At 44.1% G+C, this 24,184-nt stretch overlaps 1 protein-coding gene across 2 annotated transcripts in view; it reads left to right on the forward strand.

Moving 5' to 3' along the window:
- LOC128470678 (myosin-10-like) overlaps positions 1 to 24,184 on the forward strand; it is a 211,148-nt gene that overhangs the window by 27,211 nt on the left and 159,753 nt on the right. For both annotated transcript variants that reach the window (XM_053452577.1, XM_053452578.1), the window contains exons 2-3: positions 2,165 to 2,535; positions 16,718 to 16,874. In XM_053452577.1, the coding sequence (XP_053308552.1) occupies positions 2,188 to 2,535; positions 16,718 to 16,874 (505 nt within the window). In that variant the 5' untranslated portion in view covers positions 2,165 to 2,187. The remainder of the gene's footprint in view (positions 1 to 2,164; positions 2,536 to 16,717; positions 16,875 to 24,184) is intronic.

The raw sequence follows: 24,184 nt of genomic DNA on the forward strand, positions 1-24,184 counted from the left end.
TTCTGAATAAATATAAATAAATAGATAAGAATACATATTACAAAAAATTACACAATTCAAAATCACTGTTTAACCCATTAGGAGTCAAGGTCTTAAGTCTAAACATCCATTCCATCTCCTGTTGTCCTAACTTCTTAATAAAATCCTCCCCTCTCCAAAATTTGCCAACCTGTGTTATGCCAATAAATTCAAGATCTTTTGGATCTTGGTTATGGTGGGTTAAAAAGTGAATAGGAACACTATGTTTATCGTATCCATTTCTGATGTTTCTCTGATGTTCTTCTGCTCTAGGGTGTAGGGCTCTCGTTGTGCGCCCCACATATTGTAGCCCACAGGGACAACTCAGTTAATATATCACGTTTTTAGTGTGACAAGTAATTTGTTTTTTAATATTATATTTATAATTTGTGCTATTTGATTTAAACTCGGTTATCTTATTGTTCCCCTTCTTTGCAGTTCTGCAGGCCAAACAAAGTCCACATTTGAAAAAAACATTAGTGCTAGTAAAAAAATTATCTTTATTAATTATTAGTTTTTTCTCCTTAAAGTAACTCTTCACAAATTTATCCTTTATTTTAGGTGCTCCCCTGAATACTATATAAGAGTGTTCCTCTAATATACCTCTTAAATCATGATCCTTTTGTAGCAGGTTCCAATGTCGTTTGATGATTTTCTTTAATTTCCCTCCTGCTCTGTTATAATCCAAAATAAGAGGCACCTTATTTGACATTCGTTGGCTTTTCCTTTTATATGTGGGGTATAGGATATCTTTTTGTTCTCTTATGGCTACCTCATTCATTACATGATTCAGATGTTATGGATCATATTTCTTCTCACTTATTATTTGGGTGCGCAGACACTTGTGTGGTTTTGATTGTATTTAATTTGGAACATTTTGGGGAGTTTGTTCCTGTGTTTTTGCAGCACCACTTCACCAGAAGGTGTAATACTTATATTTAATTAGAATATTGCGCTTCACTTTTTTGTATTACATGTACAGGCCCGTCTGAAGTTTGCCAAAACTTCAGACGGGCCTGTACATGTGTTTTCTTGAGCAGGACAGCTCTCCAAGTAACCCTACCATTAAAATTATAGACTAATCATGTCTTTGTCAGTGAGCAAGCTTACAAAATCAGCAGAGGATCAAATAAGTTTTCTATATGGGTTTCTATTCATTAAGGTGATGTGGATTTAAGTTTTAATTTTACATATTAATGAAAATCCAGTTATTCTGCATACAAATGATGCTAAATATTCAAATTGTCCAATTCATTTATCAGAATAATGTTTGAATGTATATTTAAGATGTTAGTATTTTGATAAAATTAAGATTTTTTTTAAAAAAACCTATATGATCTAATTTGAAAACACGTGACTTAATCAGCACACTTTAGGATTTGTTAAACTACAAGCTTCCAATTGAGAAGGCTATTTCATCACACCAACCATGAAGTCTTCATGAAGATTACTATCACATGATGCATAGTTAACTTTAATGTTTCTTGAAAGTCACCTCAGCATCTTAAATACCGTATTTGCTCGATTATAAGACAAGGAGAAAATACCCCTCGTCTTATAATCGGGGTCGTCTTATAATCAGACCTCAACTAGGTCTGACTATGAGACTGAGATCCAGATCCCCCGCAGCGATGCAGGGGACCTGGATCCTCCTGTGTTATGCCCCCCCCCAACTTACCGGTGCTTCTGAGTCCCCGGTGCTTAGTCCGGGCAGCGTGTAGAGCTCTACGCGATTCGCGTAGACAACTTCCGCTGCAGCCGGGAGGAGGTGCGGTTAGCAGCGGGGGTTGTCTGCGTCCATGGTGCAGACTTCTTAAAATCTTTCTGCCACTCAGAGGGTCACCGCTTAAGAAAAGAAAAAAAAAATGTTCAAATAACTTTTTGATATAATGCCCTTCTACTGCTTTTGGCTTCTTCCATTGCTATGGTTTTACAACACAAACTTCCATAGCTTTCAACAGTACAATTTGTAGTATTTAGTAAATGTTGGCATTAATTATAGTGTGATAATGTGAAGTGGTCACCATTTAACTTGTTTAAAGAAATGCATACAATCCGCGTTAACTTTTTTAGATTATATGTAGAATTTACATCTATATCAGTTGTTATACATTTCTCTGTGTAAATGAATATTTTTTTTTTGTAGGCATTTTGTTAGCGTCTGATAAGATGTCATCTCGAAGTTCATACACAGATGATGCAGAGCGCTATCTATTTGTAGATCGCAACCCTATGAGTAGCACTGCCAATCAAGCCGACTGGACGGCAAAAAGGCAGGTATGGGTTCCCTCAGAAAAGCATGGATTTGAAGCAGCTAGCATAAAGGAGGAGCGTGGTGATGAGGTGGTCGTAGAGCTAGTGGAAAACGGCAAAAAGGTGGTGGTCAACAAAGATGACATTCAGAAGATGAACCCACCCAAGTTTACCAAGGTTGAAGACATGGCAGAACTAACCTGCTTGAACGAGGCATCTGTTCTTCACAACCTCAAGGATCGTTACTATTCTGGCCTCATTTATGTAAGTAAGATTTGCATGCGTTACAATATTGGCTTGTAAGATAAAGAATGCAGTTTAAATGAAATAAGAGTGCCCCATGAAGGATATGCATGCACATGTATGAGTGTGTTAAGTCTGTATAATTTCTCAACCTGTGCGTGTTTTACCTTATGATGAAAGTCTTACTGGTTGCTTCTATAAATTATAATATCAGCTTTTTCCAGTGTGGGATGGTCTGTGCTATCCTTAAATGCTGGCACTTAATAACCAAAAATATGGTGCACATTGTCCTCCATTTTTGTTGTCAGAACCGTTTCTTGGCTTGCTACCAACACGACCCTCAGGTAGGTAGAATAGATAAGTGCAAAAACAAAGTGCTGTACATTTTAAATTATAACACTGTATTACTTCCGTTAAGGTGACACAGACCTGTCGGGGCCTCAAGTTTCACTCTCATTTCTACATTAATGATGGGGTTACATTGTAAGTAAGGCTGATATAAGTTCACCATGTGAAAGGTATCCAAGATATATCCAACTGCATTCCTTATTTTCAAAGCCTTACTGCAATGGTTTTAATCAGGCATTGTCCTGCATAGAGACAAACTTTGCAGCAAGAGCAATATTTCCGTTAGGGATGTGTGGTAGTCAGTTATGTTATAAGATAATGGACCAGGGAGGAGCTGTTGATATAGCCTATCTAGATTTGAGTAAAGCATTGGACACTGTTTCCCATAGAAGACTTATAAATAAAAATAAATGAATGGATAAGGCAGTGGTTTAGTGATAATAGGCACCATTAACTACAACCTTCTGCCTGCTACTACTAGAGGGGTACATCAGGGATCAGTTTTGGACCCTTAGTTTTTAATATTTTTTATAATTAATATTAAAGGTCTTAATGGTAATCTATGTCTGCTTGCAGATGATACACAGGTCTCCAACGGGGTACACATTCCAGGTGAAAACTCAAATGACAGATAATTTATGTAAAGAATGGTCAAGCTTCAGTTTAACTGAACTGGGGCCAGACCCCAACCGGGTCTGCAACCAGTTAAGTCGGGGAGCACAGCTCCGTCGCTCCTAGAGTTGTGGATACAGGGGGCTGGCAAGAGGCACCTGTCCCACTACCCAGTACTGGGGTGCATTTAGATACTGGGGAGTTCGGGTCCCAGACGAGGACAACAGTCCCACTCGCCAGGGCAGGGAGACAGGGTCCATAATCTGTGGGTAGCAGGCTTGCTTTCAGTCCTCTCCAGGGGCCCCAGTGATGGACCGTTCCGTCACACACTCCATCACATATCCATGATACCGATCAAGTCATATTGTTCATCACTTTCCAATATTTCCAGCTCACCCATTTTGTTTGCCAAGCTTCTCGTATTTGCTAAAAGACATTTAAGGTTACTACCCATTTCTGGTTTATCAGTTGACAAGTAATTCTTGACTGCAGGTTTTGTACTATGCAGCTCCATATTGTCTGTGCTAACCCCACCACTGCTCTCACCCCCTTTTCCCATAGCTATACCCCCTTCCCAGTCTACTCTAGCTAGCACTTCATTTCTATCTTTATCCTCCCCCCAGAACCTAGTTTAAAGGATCCTCAATTCCTCTACCCATCCTCTCCCCTAGAATTGTAGCCCTCTCTTCATTGAGGTGCAGTCTATCCCTGTTGTAGAAGAGTCTGTAGCCGACTGCAAAGTCTGCCCAGTTCTCCAAAAACCCAAATCCCTCTTTCTTACATCACACTCTTAGCCATGCATTGATCTCCCACTGTCTCCCTGAAGTAGCGCGTGGTACTGGTAATATTCCAGAGAACATTACCTTGGAGGTCCTTTGCCTAAGTTTCTGACCTAGTGCGCTAAAATCATTTTTAAGGACCCCCCACCTGCCCTTAACTATGTCGTTTGTACCAACATGTACTAAGACCGCTGGATCATCTCCAGCCCCTCCCAACAATCTGTCTACATGGTCCGCAATATGTCAAACCCGAACACCTGGGAGACCGCATACTGTTTGGCATTCGGGGTCCTATCAACCTTTCTTATAATTGAATCTCCTACCACCAGCACCTGTCTAGCCTTCCGGCTCCCCACTATGCTGGAGAGGCTACTCTCCTGGCTGCTAGGAGAGTCAGCCTGCCCCAGAAATGCTTCCTCTGAGCTGGTCTCCCCAGCATCTTCGCACAAACTGGGAAACATGTTGGGGTGATCTAGCCCAGAACAAACCTCCCTAGCTCTCCAGCACCTGCTGCCCCTTACACAACTAACCCAGCTCTCTGCCCTCGAGACCTCTTCTTCCCCATCTCTACCCCCCTCTGCACTGGCCCCAGCCAATGCCTGCTCTGTAAGCAGTAAGCTCCTCTCCATGTTGTCTATGTCCCTCAGTGTTGTCAGTTGCCTCTTTAGATCTAGTACAGTACATTCCAGCAACCTGCTCACACTTGCAACAGCGGTACGTCCCCTGGGAAGCTCGCTCCAAGAGTGGCATTATCCAACATGCCTACTAATGTAAGACACAAAATATATATAAATATATACATGGAATTACTTTACCCTCCTTGCTTTTTAACTCCTTCTTTGCTTGTAACTCCTCACTTAGAGATGTCACCTACGAGATGGCAGTAAGATTCGCCCCAGCTCAGGATTCGATGGTTTGTCCAAGCTAAATGCAACTGCAAAAGCCAAGCAGAACTCACATAGTTTAAAATCTTTATAGTTTAAAATCTATAAGTTCAGATACAGATATACAAAAATATATCTTAGAAATTAAGAATCCAATTATAACACATACACAATTAGAAACTATCAATAAAGACATAACTAAAAAAGAAGTAATAAATGCAAGTGGAAAAACAATAATAAACTTTTGAAACTGGCAGACATACTGGTACAGAAGGAGAAGAGGCCCTCATTCTTGTGTGTTTATACATTTTAACCAGGTAGCCGCTGTCACCTGTGGTTGATGGTATATTTCCTTTTTAGGAGTGAAAATCACTTAAAATTGTGCTAGCATAAAAAAAAATATCAGGAAAGACAAGGATTTCTAAATGTATAGCTTGGAGGTTAGCAGAAAGAAGAGATATGATAGAAACATATAAATGCATAAATAGAACAAAGTACCATATTTGCTTGAATATAAGACAAGTTTTATTCAGAGCAAATGCTCTGAAAAATACTCCTCGTCTTTTATATTCAAGGTTGTCTTATAATCAGGCCTCAAACAGAGGTCTAACTAAAAGACTAAGATCCAGATCCCCCGCAGCACTGCAGGGGACCTGGATCCTCCTCTCTGGCATGACATGACCTTCTGGTGCTCCATCATAGAAGCCCCAGCAGTGCCGGGCAGCACTGGAGGTTGTCTGCATGCATCGCGCAGACGCTCACCAGATCCCAGAGTGGAGGCAGGGCCGGCCTTTGGGGTGTGCGACCTGTGCGACCGCACAGGGCGCCACACTCCAGGGGGCGCCGCCGCGGGGTCCGACGCCACCGTAGCGTACCGCTGCCGCCAGCAGCTGTCACCCGCTCCCGTGGATCCGCTGTCCCCCGTCGTCCTGCGTCCGTCCGCTCGGCTCCCGGCTCGCCGCTTCACTTACCTCGTGGCGAGGTCAGGAGGAAGCGCCGGCTGGGTGCTCGCTGTTGCGGTCGTGCTCCCTCTGCTGGACACGCGCGTAACTGCAGCTAGGTTTAGCTGCAGCTGCCGCGTTTGGCAGGCAGGGGGCGCGTGTGACGTCAGCATTGGGGGCGTGGTGTCTACTGGCGCCAAATTTAAAAACCCAGAAGCCCTGTTACCGGTACCCTGGTGTGGTCTTTTTGCTGGTTATTGCTACTGTACGTATTATCTGATTTACTGGATTATCTGACCCTTTGGCTTGTCCTGACTACCCTTTGCTCTACGATTTGGCTGTGTTTGTCTCTACGTGTATGACCTGGATCGTCTGACTACCCGCTTTGGTTCTGACCCACCTTCTGGCTGACTACCCGTCCTGTGTATGACCTGGATCGTCTGACTACCTGCTTTGGATCTGACCCACCTTCTGGCTGACTACCCGTCCTGTGTATGACCCCTGGCTCGTCTGACTCTGCGTTAGTTTTGCCCTCCTCCTACGTTACTTTGGTGGAGATCTCTCCAGCTGTACCCAGAGACTATCTACCTCTCCATATCTACCTACTCCGGGGCCTCCTCACTGTTGGGATCATCGAATACCTGGGGTTGCGTCTCTGCGCACTCCTCCAGGAGAAGAACTTCTGCGGTGAGTGCTCTGGCTTGTGGTAGACGTGACATTACACCAGGGTCATGGATCCCTCTGAGTACGGCAAGGTCCTCTCTGCCCAGGGGCAGGCGATTCAAGCTCACGAAGCTCGCTTCACTAGCCTCGAGGATAAAATGGATCAGCTATCCCATGCTATGCAAATCCTGTTGTCCCGGTCAGACCCTAGCCCTACAGCTGCTTCCTCCACGTCTGCTGCTCAACCTTCGGTTTCAAGTCCTCCTGTGTCTACTGACTCCCCTTCTGTTTCCATGAAACTGCCTCCTCCAAGTCGATATGCAGGGGACCCTATGTCTTGTCGTGGCTTTTTGAACCAGTGCTCTATACAATTTGAGCTCTCTCCTCACATGTTTTCCTCCGAAAAGGCCAAAGTAGGATACATTATCTCCCTTCTGTCTGGCAAAGCTTTGGCATGGGCCTCTCCATTATGGGAAATGAATTCTCCACTTGTCTACAATTGCGCGGCCTTCATCTCTACCTTTCGGAAGACGTTCGATGTTCCAGGGAAGGCGGCCACTGCCTCTCTTTCTTTGCTACATGTTTCTCAGGGCTATAAGACTGTGGCGGAATATGCCATTGAATTCAAGACTATTGCTGCCGAGGTAAACTGGTCTCCTGAGGCTCTTATTGCAGCGTTCTACGATGGTTTATCGGAACGATTGAAAGATGAATTATCCACCAAAGATCTCCCTGTAGATTTTGAGGAATTCGTGGCTTTGGCCCTAAAGATTGACACACGCTTCCGAGAGAGACAGTCCCAAAAGACTAAAAGATGGACCAAATCTTCGTATGACTCTCCTCGTACCTTCTCCAGCCCTAGTCCAAGTCCTCCCGTGGATGAACCTATGGAACTGGGTGCTACAAAACTCACATCTGAAGAAAGGTCTCGTAGGAGATCTTTGGCTCTTTGTTTCTATTGCGGACAGAAGGGTCACTTTGTCAGACTGTGTCCCTCGAGGCCGGGAAACTTCCGCACCTAGGCGCAGTTAAGGAGCCTGTCCTGGGTGAGCATTTTTCTGCTCCTCCGATTCCTGATGACCGATTCCTTATTTCTGTTTCCGTGGGATGGAGCGGTCACCGGATTTGTACCACGGCTATGATCGACTCTGGGGCTGCTGGTTCATTCATCGATTCCAGCTTCGTTAAACAAAACCATGTCCCCTGTGCCCCTCTTGGTTCTCCCATTGCCATCTCTGCCATTGATGGTTTCCCGTTGCACCCCGCTGCCGTCACTCATAGCACTTTGCCTCTCCTGCTGCACGTTGGATTACTTCACCAAGAGACTATTTCCCTTATGGTCATCTCATCACCCAAGTGCCCCATTATCCTGGGGCTCCCATGGTTACAATTGCACAATCCTTCCATTCATTGGAGACTTAAAGATATCACAGCCTGGGGATTGCACTGCCAGAAGAATTGCCTCTTGAAACCTTCCCGTACCAAGGCTAACCTAGCCTCTGTCGCTGTTGCACCGTTGCCTGCCTATTGCCTGGATTACGCAGATGTTTTTGATAAAAACAAAGCGGAGGTGTTACCTCCCCACCATCCCTATGACTGCCACATTGAATTATTTCCCGGTACCATGCCCCCCAGGGGAAGAACGTACCCGCTGTCTCTTCCGGAATCTAAGGCTCTGGAAGCATATATCCAAGACAACCTTCAAAGGGGTTTTATTCGTAAATCCACCTCTCCGGCTGGAGCTGGGTTCTTTTTTGTTACTAAGAAAGATGGCAGTTTACGTCCTTGCATTGACTATAGGGGGCTCAATAATATTACTGTCAAAAACAAGTATCCCCTTCCTCTTATTCCTGAACTGTTTGATCGTTTGAGAGACTCTGTAATATTTACTAAATTAGACCTGAGAGGTGCTTATAACCTTATTCGCATTAGGGAAGGGGATGAATGGAAGACGGCCTTCAACACACGCATGGGACATTATGAATATACTGTAATGCCTTTTGGACTATGTAACGCTCCTGCAGTTTTTCAAGAATTGATAAATGACATTTTTCGTGACATTGCACTTCAATTTGTTATCGTGTATCTTGATGACATATTGATTCATTCGCCGGATCTCGAAACTCATCAGAAGCACGTCCGTATAGTCCTTCAGCGTCTTCGGCAGAATAACTTATATGCTAAACTCGAAATATGCCAATTCGCAGTTCCACGCATTTCGTTTCTGGGATACATTATTTCTGCTTCAGGGTTCGAGATGGATCCAGCTAAGCTCTCAGCCATAGCAGAATGGCCCCAACCGGCGGCCTTAAAACCTCTACAACGTTTTCTGGGTTTTGCAAACTATTACAGAAAATTCATAAAAAAATTTTCCAAGATCATCGCTCCCCTTACCGCCCTTACCAGGAAAGGGGCCAATTGTAAAATTTGGTCCAAAGATGCCGAACGAGCATTTTCTCTCCTGAAACGGGCATTCTCCTCTGCTCCTGTGTTAGTACACCCAGACGTCACTAAACCCTTTATTATCGAAGTCGATGCCTCCGAGATCGGGGTTGGGGCTGTACTTTCACAACGTAAAGAATTTCACAGTCGTCTACATCCCTGCGCCTATTTTTCCCGCAAATTCTCCTCTACCGAAGCTAATTATGACGTCGGTAACCGGGAGTTGCTTGGTATTATTTGGGCTCTACAAGAATGGCGACATCTTCTCGAGGGGGCTCGTAATCCCATCACTATCCTCACTGATCATAGGAACCTGGAATATCTCAGCGCGGCTAAACGCCTAAACCCTAGACAGGCCCGATGGACTCTGTTTTTGTCCAGATTTAATTTTATTATCTCCTACAGACCGGGATCAAGAAATGTCAAGGCCGACGCGCTTTCCAGACAATTTCTTTCTACCTCTGAGGACAATCCGACTCCTGAACCTATTATCCCTGCAGCTCGTATAATTTCTGCTATTACCACACAACTCGATTCTTCTTTGACGAAGCGCATATTGAAGGCTCAGTCTCGTTCTCCGGTTCACAGTGCTTGGCCCATGGGTACTCTATTTGTACCTGAATCTGAAAGGCGTCAAGTGCTATACTGGGCTCATTCATCCCTTATTGCTGGACATCCCAATGCTCGGCGCACGGCGGACATTATCTCTAGGGACTTTTGGTGGCCTGAGCTTTGATCCGACTGTCATGATTTTGTAATCGCGTGTCTTCAATGTACTACTGCCAAAGCTTCTCACTCTCGTCCTGCCGGATTGTTACTACCTCTGCCTGTTCCTGTTCGTCCTTGGTCCCATATCGCTATGGATTTTATGGTGGACTTACCTGTTTCTGAAGGTTGTACCGTTATTTTTGTCGTCGTTGATAGGTTTTCGAAGTTGGCACATTTCATCCCTTTGCCCAAACTCCCCTCTGTGCCCGAATTGGTACCTGTTTTTGTTCGAGAAATCGTTAGACTCCATGGCCTCCCGACGCAGATTGTGTCTGATAGAGGAGTTCAGTTCACTGCCACCTTCTGGAGAACATTCTGTAAAGCACTAGGGATTTCTCTAGCCCTCTCATCTGCTTACCATCCTCAAACTAATGGGTGCACCGAGAGAACAAATAAATCCCTAGAACAGATCCTTCGCTGTTTTATTGGAGATCATCACTCCGACTGGGCCAGATTGCTCCCGTGGGCTGAATTTGCAAGAAATAATGTCACGCATGAAGCCTCTAAAGTTTCTCATTTTTTTTGCAACTATGGCTTTCACCCTGCCACCTTGCCCTCAGTGTTTCCAGAGACTCCTGTTCCCGCTGTTGACCATTATTTTCAACTCCCTTCCATTTGGGCGAAGACACGTCAATGTTTGTCTACAGCATCTGAGACCTATAAACGCCAGGTCAATAGACATCGCCGGTTGGGTCCATCTTATATGGCAGGGGATCGTGTCTGGCTTTCCACGAAGAATATCAAGCTCAAAGTCGCTTCCTCCAAACTGGCTCCTCGCTTTATTGGTCCGTTTCGTGTTCTTCGGAGAATTAACCCTGTTGCTTATGAACTTCAACTTCCCCCTAGTCTTCGTATTCCTAGAGTTTTTCATGTATCCTTACTAAAGCCCCTTGTTTGTAATCGCTATACCAAGAGTATCCCGCGTCCTCGCCCGGTATTAATTGATACTCACCTTGAATATGAGATCCAATCGATCCTGGATTCTCGTAGATTCCGTAACACTATTCAATATCTGGTACACTGGAAAGGTTTCGGTCCAGAAGAAAGGTCTTGGGTATCCGTCAAGAACACTGACATACTTTCAAACATACCTCTTATTTTAATCACTTGCCAATTGGCTTGTTCCTCAATTAATGTCTGACCAGCTGCATACCTTTTTATCATCTGCAAAAAGAGAGGCCAGCACATTTCCAACAATTTCCACATTCTTTCATTTGACCTTTATATTTTTGAGGCAAATGGTACATCGTGGAACAAGGGAGTTATCCTTAAGTTCATTTTATCTTATAAAACTTCCAAAATGCATGAGGTTTCTTAAAATAAATGTTTTTTTTTTTAAATACTTCCCGTAAGTATATTTTTGTTGAATATGTGTAGATTTAAGTATTTTTTGTAAACATATACTGAAAATTGGTAATAACACAAAAACATTTTTTGTCACGCAACTATAGCATCAGGTTACATGATTACATATTTCTCAAGTGTTTGCTTAATGAACACAAGTGTTTGCTTAATGAATAACACAAATTCCAGAGCAATTTTGCCATTTTTGCGGTATGTCAGTTAAGCGATTATTCTTCTTTCCTGTGGATAGTGTACCCATGTAAACTATATATTGTTTTTTCAAGGAGAGAGGGCTTTCTTTTGATACAACAATAATAATAATAAAGATAATTTGCTGAAAATTTAGGATGAGAAATTTAGTAAATAATTTTATATATTTTCCCCTCTGAATCAGCACAAAATTAGGTAAAGTGATGAAAAATCCCCTCCAAGTTTATCAATTCAGGTGTCCTGATTTCAGAAATACCTAATTTATATGGATTTTCCATACTTTCCCAGCACTTATAGGCAGAGGCGTATCTAGGGTATGGCACCTATGGCTCCCCCCACCCACTATATACCCTCTCCCTCCCACCCACTATATACCCTCTCCCTCCCACCCACTATATACCCTCTCCCTCCCACCCACTATATACCCTCTCTCTCCCCCTACCCACTATATACCCTCTCTCTCCCCCTACCCACTATATATCCTCTCCCCCCCTACCCACTATATATCCTCTCCCCCCCTAGCCACTATATACCCTCCCCCCTAGCCACTATATGCCCTCCCCCCCTACCCACTATATACCCTCCCCCCCTACCCACTATATACCCTCCCCCCCTACCCACTATATACCCTCCCCCCCTACCCACTATATACCCTCCCCCCCACCCACTATTTAAACACTGTCTTTTTTTTTTGATGCGGAGGAGAGAGAGAGGAGCGCCTAGCAACCGCTCGGTGCCCCTCGTTCTCCCCCGCATCAAAAAGTGGGTGGGGGGAGAGGGTATATAGTGGGTGGGGGGAGAGGGTATATAGTGGGTAGGGGGGAGAGGGTATATAGTGGGTAGGGGAGAGAGGGTATATAGTGGGTGGGGAGAGAGGGTATATAGTGGGTTGGGGAGAGGGTATATAGTGGGTAGGGGGGAGGGTATATATTCCTTCAGTGCTGAGATCACAACTGAATTTCAATTGATCTGGGTTTGTGTGTTGATCTATACCTGCTATCGGCAGCAGGGACTAATATATATATATATATATATATATATATATATATAATTAGTCCCTGCTATATATATATATGGGCAGCAGGGGCTAGTAAATATTTGGACAGGGGTGCAATTTCAGTGCTTGCCATAGGCGCTATTTTCAGTAGATATGCCTCTGCTTATAGGGAACATACTATAAGGTGTATATTATTCTTTATAAAGCCGTATCATTTTTACATTGGGTATGATGGGATTGCAACTCTAATTTTAAACAAATAAAGCAAAAATACCCACAAAAGTATATATTTCTATAAAGCAGACAACCCAGACTATCATATTAGGGGTATTTGGGCACTCTTCAGGCATCTATTTGGCCACCAATCACTGTCAAAAGTGGCCACAAAAATGATTTCCTGCGCTTTTTTCCACCAACACTTCTGTGTAGATTTTTTCGCACAGGGTATGTGTTACGGCAAAGAAACCAGGTCAAAATTGTTTAGCTGCATCTCCTGATTATGGAAATACCCTACATCCCTAGTTGTTTTTTTTTTCTTTTTTCTAGAGGGCCATATCCATCCCTTACATATACCTACCTACCTGTCTTCTCCTGCTCTCTCTCCATCTCTCATGTCCCGTATTACCAATTGCTTGTCTGCTATTTCTTCATGGATGTCAAAACCTGAATTCTCTATCACCATTAACAACACGACTATCTCTCCTACTAACCAGGCCCGATGCCTTGGGGTCATCCTTGACTCCTTTCCTTCATCTCTCACATTCAGTCCCTCGCCAGATCCTGCCGCTTGCACCTCGTATCCGCCCATTCCTCACCCAAGAATCCACAAAAACTCTGGTTCATTCACTTATCATTTCCCGTCTTTGCAACACTCTTCTGGTTGGCATTCCACTGTCTCGACTCTCCCCTCTACAGTCTGTCCTAAATGCTGCTGCTAGGCTTATCTTCCTTGCACGCCGCTCCTCTTCTGCTTCCTCACTCTGTGAAACCCTCTACTGCCTCCCAATTACCTTTAGAATTACATTTAAAATCCTGGTACTAACATAAGGACCTCCATAATACTGTTCCTCCATACATTTCTTATAAGCAAATACTCTCCTACTCGATCCCTACGTTCTTCCCATGGGCTAAGGCTCTCCTCCTCACTTATCACCTCTTCCTTTTCCCATCTACAAGATTTCCCCATATCTCTGGTATCTACCAACGAACCTTCAGCATTCACCCTCCCTCCCGACATTCAAGAAACATCTCAAAACCCACTTCTTCAGAGAAGCATACCATCTTAACTGCTAGAACTTCCTTATCATTGATACAACCACCACACTACCTCTCATCCTTTCTCTGTGCCTTATGTTTGTCACCCCATTCCTTCAAGATTGTAAGCTTGCGAGCAGGGCTCTCTCCACCTAATGTATTGGTTTGTCTTAGTCTGTCAATTCTTGTCTTGTTATACCCCTTGAATATATGTATTGTATTAAGCACTGTGTAAGCTGTTAGCGTTATATAAAAAAAAGATAATAATAATATAGTACCCTATAGGGTAGTATTTTTTATACTTATGGCTTAACGGGTTTGGGGGTTTTGAACGGGGGCAGGAGGGTTATACCCTTTAGATGTTGTGTAAGGGCAATGGGATGTAAGGGTTTTTTCATTATTATTATTATTATTATAATCTTTTTTATATATTTTATTTTTTGTATTTTTTTTAATTGCATTGATATCAGTGCAGTATGGTTAGAGGTCCTCTTAGGGGCCTCTTAAACATGTTATTAATGCCAGTGATGTCACAATTACATCACTTAGCTCACTTTATTGTTTTTGAAAAAATATATATATTTATTTTATTGTTTTAGTGATTATTTTTATTGTTAAAAAAAATCACTAACACTCTTTTTCTTTTTTTCTCCTCCTTGCAACCCCCCTGCACCGATCTAGACAGACCCTGCAGGGGATATCCTGTCCTCCGATGACCTTCCGGGTGATATCCGCAGTGACATGACCTGGAAGGGAATGCCTGGTCGTGTGATCGGGGATTTAATAGTAACCGTTTTTCAGCATTCTCGCTGGCAGCTGTTACAGGAGATCGAGAAGCAGAAAGCCAGCAATGCTGACAGGGGGGAGTCCAGGGTGTAGCGGCAAGGATGTGTCCCTGCGGCAGCAAGGATGTGTCCCTGCTGCTGCAAGAAGGTCAGGACGTACACCAAATGGGTGTAACACAATGTTACCTGATCCTGTGGTAAAAGCCAGGCTGCTCACACAGTGTGCAAGCACCAGAAAGAAAGCTGGAGCTCAGTGTGATTGGTGGAGGGAGAGGCTAAGAGAAGCAGGATATGTGCTGAATGTATGTGTAAGTGTGTTTATGTGTCAATTAGGGCTGCAACACCTAATCGATAAAATCGATAATGAAAATCGTTGCCAATGAATTTCATTATTGATTAGTTGAATCATTATATAATCAGTTTCAGTGACTCACAGCAGCAGTTCCTACTTACCAGTCCCTCCCTGTAATCACTGTGACAACTGGCCCTGCCCCTTCCTTCTCCCAGAACCACATGGCTGTGACACTCATCTAACTGTAAGTATGAAATTAATATTTGGGCTGCTGAAATGTAGGGGAGGTGGGGGTTAATTTAGGCGCAGTTATGGTTAATGGGGTGTTTAGGGTTAATTTAGGGGCAACTGTGGTTAATGGGGTGTTTAGGGTTAATTTAGGGGATGCTGTGGTTGATGGGGTCTTTAGGGTTAATTTAGGGGATGCTGTGGTTAATGCAGTGTTTAGGGTTAATTTAGGGGCAGTTGTGGTTCATGGAGTGTTTGGGTTAATTTAGGGGCAGTTGTGGTTGATGGGGTATTTAGGGTTAATTTAGGGGTGGTTATGGTTAATGGGGTGTTTAGGGTTAATTTAATTAATTTAATAAAGTTAATTTAAGGTGCAGTTAGAGGTAAAGGGGGGCAAACTAAGGGGAATCTAAATCCTGGGGGCAGTGAAGATTATTTTTAAAAGTATGGTGTCAGTGTGATGCGACTCTGAGGGGACTATGAGATATCTGGGGGGTATAAGGCATATAGGGTATATAAGGCATATGTGGGGAGGGCAGTGTGGCATGTCTGGGGAGGACAGAGTGGTGTATCAGGGTGTATAAGGCATATCTGGGGCCACAGTGGCATATCTGGGGGTAGAGTGGAGTGGCATATCTGGGGGTAGAGTGGAATGGTATATGTGGGGAGGGCAGCGTGACATGTCTGGGAGGCAGTGTGGTGTGGCATGTCTGGGGAGGATGGAGTGGTGTATCAGGGGCCACAGTGGCATATCTGGGGGTAGAGTGGAGTGGCATGTCTGGGAGGCAGCGTGGCATGTCTGGGAGGCAGGGTTGCAAGCTCAAATGTGCATAAATTGGGGGGGTTGGTTGGGAAATAAAGACAAGAAAATGCATTTTATCAAAGTTTTTTTTTTATTCTGCTGTTTGTATTTAGCATCATTTGTTTATTAAATTATTTTAAATAAATGAAAAATTTACATTCATTTTTTTTTATCCGATTAATCGAAAATAATCGTTAGTTGCAGCCCTAGTGTCAGTATGGATATGTGTGATCATGTATGTATGTGTGTATGTGTGTGTGTGTGTGTGTGTGTGTGTAAGCAGAACTGAGCATTTATTTGTGTACTACATTTATTAGTAGAGAATAAGTTACTTAATTTGTTGTACTAGTCTTAGTCAGTGTGTAAATTGAACCTTTCAGAATGTTCTAGGCATTTTAAGTATCGTTTAATTGGATGCTAGATCGAAACAATGAAAAGTTTTTCCATTTCTAGTCCTTTATGCATATTAATACATTAATCTATATGCACTGGAAACATCCTAGTGCAGGTGTACCTATATGTAAATATGCATGATCCAAATGTGTACGTTTTAGGGACACTTGGACAAAAAAGTGACAAACACTGAATCATGGAGGGGAGAGGGAAGGAGACACTTAGACTATGTAACAATAGGTAAATAGGAATGGATGTGGAAAAGAGGAAAAGAATGGGAGCTGAGAAGTGGACTACAAATATAATTTAAGTCATAAAGCTAAAAAAATATTTAATTGCATATTTCTGTTTAAGGTTTGATGTCTCTTATATTTCTTTGCATCTTATATTCCAAAAAAAATGTTCAGCTGCTCTATGGCCTTCATACGGTAAATTAACATGGGTTTCTCTTTTTTATACAGACATATTCAGGCCTCTTTTGTGTAGTAATTAATCCTTACAAGAACTTGCCTATATACACTGAACAAATAGTGGAAATGTACCGGGGAAAAAAACGTCATGAGATGCCTCCTCACATATATGCTATTTCTGAGACTGCTTATCGTAGCATGCTTCAAGGTAAGATTCACAAGAACAACTCCTGTGTTTGAGCATTCATATTACCGTATATTACGGCATATAAGACGACTTACGTATATGTGTGTAAAGGAAGGGGTGTGTGAGGGCAGTGTATGTCTATACATGTGTGTGTGGACAGGCATATGTTAGGGAGAGCTGACCCACCCAATCCAAGCAGGCTTTGTATGCAACAACCAGCCAATCACCAGTAAGGTACATTGCTTGCCGTGATTGGCTGGTTGTTGTATACTGGGTAGAGGGGTAGCCTTTTACGGCGAGTATAGCCCAAACTCTATATTTTAACTGGAAAAGTTGGGGGTCGTCTTATACGCCGGAATATACGGTATATGTATTATTATATATTCATTTAAATAGCATTATCATATTCTGCAGCACTGAACAATGAAACAGTATATTTTCTTTGTAAATACCATCTACTCAACTTCACTTGTTCTGAATGGACCTCTAAGGCAGAATTTTAAAACTCCTTTGTGCATGTAGCAAGATTTCAAGATTATACATTACACATTTTTTGTTTGTTTTTGCTAGAGTCATGCTTTATTTTCTTCACTTGTATGATATCACTAAAATGTTATTTTTTACTTTAACCCCATAGGACTAGGAAACATAATATTATGCCCTAGCAAAAACGGCACTTAAAAAGGAGGACGTAATATTATGTCCTCAGCTTTATCGGCAGGGAGATCTCCCTGCTATTACACAGGAGAACTGGCAGTTTAATGACCCCCGCATTTCTGTTTGTGAAGTGGTTAGTAAAAAGGTGGCTGTAATTTTTTGAGCCGGGCTCTGAATGCTTTTGGAAATTCAAGGTTGTATGCACAGGGCAATATATATGCCCATCCATCAGTGAGAACAATGGGCCCAAATATCTGTGCTCATAATTTGAGGAATGGCACTAGGCAGGGGTGCCTTCTGTTCCTTCTGTCCCTACAGACATGACTGATCATGTCAGTGAGTAAACGTACAAAATAAGCAGGGGATCAAATAGTTTTTTCCTTCACTGTATATAGGAATATACAGTGAAGGAATAAACTATTTGATCCCCTGTGTCAGGACCTGGGACGGGTTCCGGACACCGGCTCCCTCGTGGTGTGATCGCTCGTCCGCGGGGAAGGCCATATCCCGGGCCTCGATTTTTGCCGCACGCCACGCTTGGCAAAAGCGCGCGCTTTCCTCAAGGCGGGGGGGGCGTGGCTTCGTTCCGAAGGACGGAGGGAGGCAGCTGCCAATCAAGGGAGGAGCCAGACTCCCTTACCCCTATCCTTCTCACACCACGTAGAACATTCTACGTGACTTTACGGTATTTGATCCGTTGTTTTCAGGGTCCACAGAAAACCCCCCAGCGCAGTCACTCACCTGAGTACTCGCTGACTGCGGGTACCAGCTCCCACGCCGCCGCTCTCACCGCTCCTGCCACAATGCCGGTCTCCAAGAGTGCGCGCGCGCGCCCCCACCTCTCCTTATTCACTCCTGAATGGAGAGGGCGGGGAACACACCACCGTCAGCATGTACAGGGGGAAGGGCGACCTCTGGTGGTAGATTTAAAAATGAGCACTGAGAATCATTCAGTGCTCAGTTATTGTGCTGTTAAGAGCTACTTAGTTGTTCTCTCCTGATTCCTGTTATTTAACCCTTTGGCTATTGATACTGACTACGCTGCTATCTCCAATCCTGACCCTTTGGCTATTGATACCGACTACGCTGCTGTCTCCAACCCTGACCCTTTGGCTATTGTTACCGACTACGTTGCTGTCTCCTATCCTGACCCTCTGGCTATTGTTACCGGCTACGCTGCTAAACCCTTGGTTTGATTTGGACTTTGCTGGGTTTTCCTGCATATCGGGTTCCTCGCCTTGATCCTGACAGTTGTTCCCCTTTATTGGATTCCTCTACTTGCCTTTGCCCTTTATATGGAACTGTGCCCTCGTTTATGAACCTACGCTGCCTGCCTTTGACCTTGGAACTGTTTTTGACTACGCTATTTGTCTTTGCCCTTTATACTGGAACTGTGACCTCGTTTATGAACCTACGCTGCCTGCCTTTGACCTTGGAACTGTTTTTGACTACGCTACTTGCCTTTGCCCTTTGTACTGGAACTGTGAATTTGTTTATGAATCTACACTGCTGTGTTTCTTTCGTTGGAACTGTATGTTTATTATTGGTTGCTCATTAAAACACCTTGCTTATCAAACCTGCGCTACGCTCCGTTCCTGTTTCGGACACCGTGCTTATTTTGTACGTTTGCTCACTGACATGATCAGTCTATAATTTTAATGGTAGCTTTATTTGAACAGTGAGAGACAGAATAACAACAAAAAAATCCAGAATAACGCATTTCAAATAAGTTATACATTGATTTTGCATTGATTTCAGTGAAATAAGTACTTGATCCCCTATCAATCAGCAAGATGTCTGGCTCCCAGGTGTCTTTTTATACAGGTAACCAGCTGAGATTAGGAGCACTCTCTTAAAGGGAATGCTCCTAATCTCAGATTGTTACCTGTATAAAACACCTGTCCACAGAAGCAATCAATCAATCAGATCCAAAACTCTCCACTATGGCCAAGACCAAAGAGCTGTCCAATGATGTCAGGGACAAGATTGTAGACCTACAGAAGGCTGGAATAGGCTACAAGACCATCCCCAAGCAGCTTGGTGCAATTATTCGCAAATGGAAGAAACACAAATAACTTTTAATCTCCCTTGGTTTAGGGCTCCATGAAAGATCTCATCTTGTGGAGTTTCAATTGTGATGGGTTCACACCTTTCTTCCCATGTAATGTTTTAAGAATAGGTTATTCTCCACCCTAAGTGATAAATTACCAAATCTCAATTTTATACATGTGGTCTCACATTCAATAAATGAAGTAGTGAGCACAATTATAAGAAAGGACTGAGAATATAATTATAGATACTTATTTATTAAAGATAGAATGCCTATTAAAACATATATGCATGAAAAATAAACATACCAGTCAGTCTCGATATGAAGCCTAGCTTCAGTCTCTCGGCCTGCCCCACATTATAAACAAAAATCTGCATATATATATATATATATATATATATATATATATATATCATAACTAGACCTGCGTATCGCTACCTCAAAAATGGTTGCTAACGGTCAGAAAAAATTCAGGAGGGGAAAAACTACCACCAAGGCCAGGTTGGTGATCTTTTTGCAGAGTACCCAAAACATTCTTTTTGGGTAAATCAATATTTTTTGAATTTTGAATTTTTGTAATAAACAGGGTACAAAAGAAAAAGAGGGGGGGGGTCGGTCAAACAATACACAGGAAGGCAATAAGCCCAAAAGCATAAGATAACATAATAACGATATTAATATTAACCCCAGAGGGGAATGAGAACCGACATGGCGGAGCTGTAAGCCCAACACAGCGTTAATCGGCACCTTTACAGTGCAATGATAGAAACCGTGCCTCCCCGATATCAAGAAGGGAGAGGGATGGGGTAGGGGGAGAGGGATACAACAACGGGAGGGTGGAGGAAGGGAGGGAGCACAGGAAGGGACAAGGGATGGTATCGGGTCATACACACACAAACGACAACTACGACTACAACGACAACAGTAACAACAATGACGAGAACGACAAAAAAAAAAATGGGTGGGTGCGTGGGAAGAAGTGAGGAAGCAGAAAAGAGAAGAAACAGAAGGGGAAAAGCAGGGAGAGCCATAAAGTCACCACCCACCTGCCCCCTGCCACCTACAGTGACTCCGACAAGGGCTCAGATCGGAAGCCAAATATAAATTCCAACCAGTGGAACCAAATTCTATGGTGTCGGTCTATAGCATCTGTAGCTGAGTGGACCAACTCCTCCAAGATCCCTGTGCGTTCCACCAGCCTGACCCACTCAGGCTGGTGGGTCGGCTCGCCCACCAGCCTTTGCTGCAGTGAGTAGGTGACGCACAACAGAGGACTTATACCATGAGATCGAGAAAGGCATATGGTGAAGATAAAATTCCGGTGTAAAAGGGATTGCCCTGTCCGTTAGGGCTGTAATCCGCGTATGGACAGCTTGCCAAAATGAGAAAATTCGCAGGCAGTGCCACCACAGGTGAATCAAAGAGCCAGGGGAAAGCCCACACCTCCAACATGAGTCTGTAACAGCAGGATTGTAGCGCGATGCCACTTCTGGGGGCCGATACCAGAGGGCCAGTAGCTTATAGGACATTTCCTGGTCTTGATTACTCAGAGGGCAACGATGGGCCAGGACACACACCTTTTCCCACTGCTCCTCCGTGAGGACGACCTGCAATGATGTCTCCCACCGACTCATTAAAAACCGAGGGGACTGGATTTAGGATGGACAACAACAGGCTGTAATGCCTGGAAATACCATGGGCCAGGTGTGAGGTGGATGCGTAAAGCGACTCAAACACGGTGAGGTCCCTCAATACATGCTGCCGTCGCACCAGGGAGCGAAAGGAATTACCCAGCCGAAATCTATCCAGTTGTGTTCCTTGCCTTGTTACCCTGTCCTGTACATGTATGTGTTGTCTGTTTATGTTTCTTGCTCGGTCTCCCTGTTCCTCACTCTGTCCCCCTTGCTCGCTATGTTTCAGCTGTTACTCTGCTTAGCTTCCATACTCCCAGCCTGCAGCATCCGGCACATGATTCTAGTGCTATGTCTCATGCCTGCTCTAGGGTGCCTGCAGGATATGACTTTGTTTTGTTCTGGACAACATCCGCTGCTATGTCAGGGTGCTGGTCTGTGGCTGCACAACCCTAGGTGCTCATTCACCCGGGTGAGTGCAGTCGCCCTGCACCAGGCCCTGTCCCACTCCGCTACTGCATCCTGGACTCCTGAACGCCATCTTTGGGCGCTCTGGGTCATTACAGTCGTCTGTATGGACCCAGTTCCTGACACTCTGCAACTCAGATGTTAGTGGTCGCAAGGCCCGCCTCGCCTGAAGGGTGAGATCTAACAGGTCGTGATAGAAGGTAATGGAGTGACCTCCAAGTGGGCACGTGCCAACTTCGTGCGCACGAACCATGATGGTTTCTTTAAGCTTAAAGTCAATAAAATGACAGATAATGTTCCTTGGGGTGGTCGAGGCGGTACCTCTAGGTCGCAGGACCCGGTGCACTCGGTCCACAGCAGTACTGGCATCTATCGGTCTGCCCATGAGGTCTGTAAGAAGCGAGGTAAGGAGCATTGGGAGATCCTCAGAGGCCTTAGCCTCAGGGACCCCGCGTATCCGGATGTTTTGCCGGTGGCTCCGGTTGTCCAAGTCCTCGATCCTCCGCCTAAGTTGTCCCAGATAGTGAAGATGGTGACTAACCGAGCCCTGGGTATCCTGACAGCCTGTTGCTGTATAGCTGAGGCGTCCTCCAGAGCAACAACTCAACGCTCCAACAACATCAGGTCAGTGCATAGTGCCGACACCTCGTTCCTAACACTCGGGGTTGGGGGCTCTGCAGGTAGCTTCTTGTTGCGTCCCATTTTAGGGGCTATTGTGTAGAGCGAAAGTTAGAGGCGAGTGACGGCGGAACACGGGGGTTAAACAGCCATCTTCCCGGTGGCCAGACATACCCCCAGCCAAAACATTCTAATCTTATGCCACAGTAAGAAAAACATCTTATGTAACAGAAAATACTAGTTCTGCATAGTTAAATCCTTAACCATACCTTTCCTGAGGTCTATAACACATTGATCATGAGAACAGTGAGGAATCAGCCCAGAACTACACAGGAGGATCTTGTCACTGACCTCAATGCAGCTGGGACCATAGTCACCAAGAAAACAATTGGCAACACACTATGCCATAAAGTACTGAAATCCTGCTGTGCCCACAAAATCTGAGATGTGTGCAAACCTGGTGGCCAACTACAATTGTCTGACTTATCAACAAAGGGTTTTGCCACCAAGTACTAAGTCATGTTTTGCAAAGGGGTCAAATACTTCTTTCACTAAGTAAAATACAAATCAATTTATAACTCCAAAATTTAGCGGTATGGGGGCAGGTCCAAAGGCTGTGACACAGTTAGAACAATTGCCCAATCGGCTGGTGACATAGAGCTTCGGGGTCATGTATGCCCGGTGGAGGATTTTTAAAACATTTCGCTATAGGAGCGAGACACCAAAAGCTTGGAATTCAATACTGTAGCGTCAACTAGCACATCCAGGTCTATATTTGCGAGGTCTTTCTTCCAAGCAGGCAGGCCCTGTCTAAGGGAACCCCAGGTGATAACAGGTCGAATGCGCCCATAAAGAAAGGACATGGTAAGGGGGCTGGAGGGATTGCGAAGGGTTACACTGTCAATAGGATTGTTGTGATCCCTAGGGGAAAGCACAGCCAAAACACCGACAACAAAACTATGAAGTTGCAAATAATGTAATGGATGGACAGAAAGAGAAGAGAACTTGTCACAAAACTGCTGCCAGGTAAGTGAACGAGAAATCATGGGGTTTAGAAAGTCAGTAATGAGGCGGCCCCCCTCGATCTCCAGTCTCTTGAAAATAGGAGCAGATTTGCCATGTTGAAATCTGGGATTACGAACAAGGGCATATAGATAGTATGCAAAAATACCAAACCCAAACGTTTCCGTACTTGGGTCCATGCCCTGTACGTGTGGTACAAAAGCGAGTTTGAACGTAAGTCGGGAGGCCATAGATGTTTAGGGAGATGTAGAAGGGAGGGTAACCGAATATCAGGAGAAAGTTGGGACTCTAACCTACAAACGATCACGATCCAAAACCCAATCCACCGCATACCTATAATTGGCCGCTAGATTATAATCCGGTAAATGGGAAAGATTGAAGCCTCCGTTAGAGGTAGGTTGTCGTAGTTTTACTAAGGCAATCCGACATCGTTTACCGCCCCTTAAGATACGTTGGAGAGACCGATGGTGAGCATGTATATCAGTTCATCGCAGAGTGGTTGGGAACATATGGATAGGATAAAGGAATTTAGGGAACGCAGCCATTTTATACAGGTGACATCTACCCTTGAAGAAAAGGGGGAACTTAGCCCAGGACTTGAGTAAACTGTCAACTTGTAGTAAAAGGGTAGGGATATTCAATTTATACAGCTGAGAAAGGGAAGACGGGATCCAGAGACCTAGATACTTAAGAGCCGGAGAGGGAGTCCAGCGGAAAGGGAAACGATCACCCCACCCATCCCTGGCTTGCAGGAATATTGGAAGGGCTTCCGTCTTGGCAGCATTAATTAAAAACCCCGAAGCCCTGTGGAGCAAAAAGATCCAGAAGTGGAGGAATGGACTGCCTGGGATCGGAGAGAAACAAAAGCAGATCGTCGGCGAAAG

Source organism: Spea bombifrons, chromosome 12 (assembly GCF_027358695.1).
Source record: "Spea bombifrons isolate aSpeBom1 chromosome 12, aSpeBom1.2.pri, whole genome shotgun sequence".
Lineage (NCBI taxonomy): Eukaryota > Metazoa > Chordata > Amphibia > Anura > Pelobatidae > Spea > Spea bombifrons.